The 2,900-nt window shown below is 37.9% G+C and overlaps 1 protein-coding gene across 1 annotated transcript; it reads left to right on the plus strand.

The window, feature by feature from the left end:
• Positions 1–381: 381 nt before the first annotated feature.
• LOC145587947 (GATA transcription factor 9-like) lies at positions 382–1,715 on the plus strand. Its single transcript, XM_081644591.1, has 2 exons — positions 382–614; positions 867–1,715. The coding sequence occupies exons 1-2, from the start codon at positions 405–407 to the stop codon at positions 1,575–1,577; spliced, it is 921 nt and encodes a 306-aa protein (XP_081500717.1). The 5' UTR covers positions 382–404; the 3' UTR covers positions 1,578–1,715.
• The last annotated feature ends 1,185 nt before the right edge of the window (positions 1,716–2,900 follow it).

A 2,900-nucleotide genomic window follows, 5' to 3' on the forward strand; every position in this document is an offset into this window, starting at 1 on the left:
AACCTTATAAAAGGACACAATCGTAATTTCGCATCGAAAATGATGTAAGTAAACTTCTTAACCATTAAACACACACAACTGTAGACAGTTAAATTTTTAATTAAAATAATTTAAACTAAACCTAATTAAATTCATTAAATTTACTACTTAAATATAAAAAAAAAAAAAAAAAATTAAATTGTAATTTAATTTGGACCCCCCTTTTTAAAGAGCTTAAAAATCTAAACACTCTCAAACCTTACACACCCTCTCCCCCTCACCATCCTCAGCTCTCAACTCCCCCAAAATTTATCTCTCTTCTTTCTCTCTCTAAAAATACATTCACAACAACACTATCAAAGAAGAGTTTTAAGCAAGAACAAAATAAAGACTTTCATTTTCTTGAAAGATTATTATTATTAAAAATGGAGGCTCCGGATTTTTTCGTGGAGGATTTGCTAGACTTATCCAACGGTGGTGATGAAATGATGACCGACGCTTTCTTCGACACCGTCACTGGTAATTCCACTGATTCTTCCACTCTTACTCCGGCCTCCGATAGCTGCAATTCCTCCGTCTCTTGCGCCCCGTCTTTCCCCGACTCTTATTTTTCCGGGGCTGACTTATGTGTTCCGGTAAGCATTTAATATATTTTCTAATTTATTAATAATATCGGGTATTAACAATGTTATTACTACGTCCGTTTGTGAGTCTATCGGTATAATTAATGTTTAAAATCCGTGTATATTTATTACATTGGTTTTTATAACTGTGTACATTTATGGGTAAGAAAAATGCAAGTATTTTGTTTTTGTTTGATTAAATTAGCTCCAAATATTGCGGAAAAAGTTGAATGATTTTTAATTTTTTGGAAATGTGTGAAACAGTATGATGATATGGCGGAGCTGGAATGGCTATCGAATTTCGTGGAGGAATCCTTCTCCACCGACGACTTGCACAAACTCCAATTCATTCCCACCAACCCACAACAGCCCGGACCGGCCCGACAGGGTGGCCCGAACCCACCGACAACAGTCCCGGGGAAGGCCAGGAGCAAGCGGTCTCGGGTGGCCCCGTGCGACTGGTCCACCCGGCTCCTGATGGTCTCCTCGCCCTCCCCGGCAACGTCTTCGTCCGATAACGGACCGAGCACGGGGGCGAAGAAGCAGCCGTCAATGTCGAAGAGGAGGGAGAGTGGCGGGCCCGATACCGGGCCCGGGGAGGTGCGGAGGTGCCTGCATTGCGCTGCGGAGAAAACTCCGCAGTGGAGGACCGGGCCTATGGGCCCGAAGACATTGTGTAATGCTTGTGGGGTTCGGTACAAGTCGGGCCGGCTCGTGCCCGAGTATAGACCGGCTGCAAGCCCGACATTCGTGTCGGCCAAGCACTCAAACTCACACCGGAAGGTGATCGAGCTTCGACGACAAAAGGAGGTTCAAAGACACCAACAACCACACCACCACCACCACCAACAACAGCAGTACATTGGTGGTGGTGGTGGTGGTCATCATGTGATGATGAGTGGCGGCGGCGGCGGAGAAGATTACTTCATTCATCATCATCATTTGGGAGGGACTGATTACAGGCAGATGATATGATAATATACTTAATTTTTCAGAGTAATCACATAAGTAATGTGGTTTAAATTTAAATTAGTGCAGTAATTTTTGATTATTAGAATGGGCTTCCTCTCAATTTTCCCTGATTTTTGACAATTTTAGAACAAAATTTACCTACCAAAAAAATTAAATAGAGTTAATCAAGTTAAATTAGAAACATTTTTTGTTTACTAGTATATCCTTGTCCCCATTTTCTTCGTATCTTAATTTAATGCGGGAAAATAAGGAGCAAAAATAGAGCTAATTAGTTGCGAAACAAAAGGAAAGAGGAAAATTCTCATTGTCACTCTTGTAGTAGAGAAAGAGTACTCAGTTAAATGTCATTTAGTCTGTATTTTTCTACTTTTTTTTTTTTTAAGTTAACATTTTGTTATCCTTCTTGCCCAATTTGGCAATTTAAATGAAGAGTTTGAATAGTTGAAATTCACAATTCAAGGTATACCACTTTTTATTGAATAATTATTATTATTATAGTTACATTAAAACTTCCACTTCTATTTATTATTATTGGTTTCCCATGAAAAGTCACAAATGTAGCTTGGATTCTAAGTCTGGAAATTGAGTAAGCAGGCACAAAAGAAAGGTTCCGTAGTGAGGGGGAGGGGAGACTACTTAAAGCTTTAAATCACATGCCGTTGTCCCAATTTTGACTTCTGAGTTACATAAACGTATGCAGACTTGGGTACATACGAAGTATATTATATTACTTTAAACAAATTACGACAGTAATTTCAAGATTTTAGAGCGATAAAAATGTGCTTTCTTTTATTGGCGATTGTTGTCACACAATATTCCGATCTCTCAAGATAGAAGATATGAAATTATTTTATTGTTGTAGAACAATTACGGGCCTTTTCTCTTCATCTTATTTTCAGTTTAGTTCAGTTCACCTTCAATCATTTTACTTCAGTTCAGTTCCTAATTTTCTTCTCTCATAAACAATTCAGCTCAACTCAGTTTAGTTCAGCTTAATTCGGTAAATCAGAACAGGCCCTGCATACCATATTTCTATCTTTTATTGCTCCCTTTGTGTTTGTTGCTCATGTTTAGAATCTCCTGACTATAAAAAATGAGGGAGAATCTTTCAAATTTTTCTCTATGCTTAAGAAACAACATAGTCATCATAAGTGTTATATGATTCATTTTATTACTTTTTTAGTATTTAATTTTTATAATTTATATTAATATGAATTTAAAGATATTAATGTGTTTTTTGTGCGGCTAACCAGGCCACACCGTGTAGTCGCTTGTAAAAAAATAGAGTAACCCTATAATACAGAGAGAGTAACCCCTGTTACACTC

Source organism: Chenopodium album, chromosome 17 (genome assembly GCF_948465745.1).
Source record: "Chenopodium album chromosome 17, dcCheAlbu1.1, whole genome shotgun sequence".
Lineage (NCBI taxonomy): Eukaryota > Viridiplantae > Streptophyta > Magnoliopsida > Caryophyllales > Amaranthaceae > Chenopodium > Chenopodium album.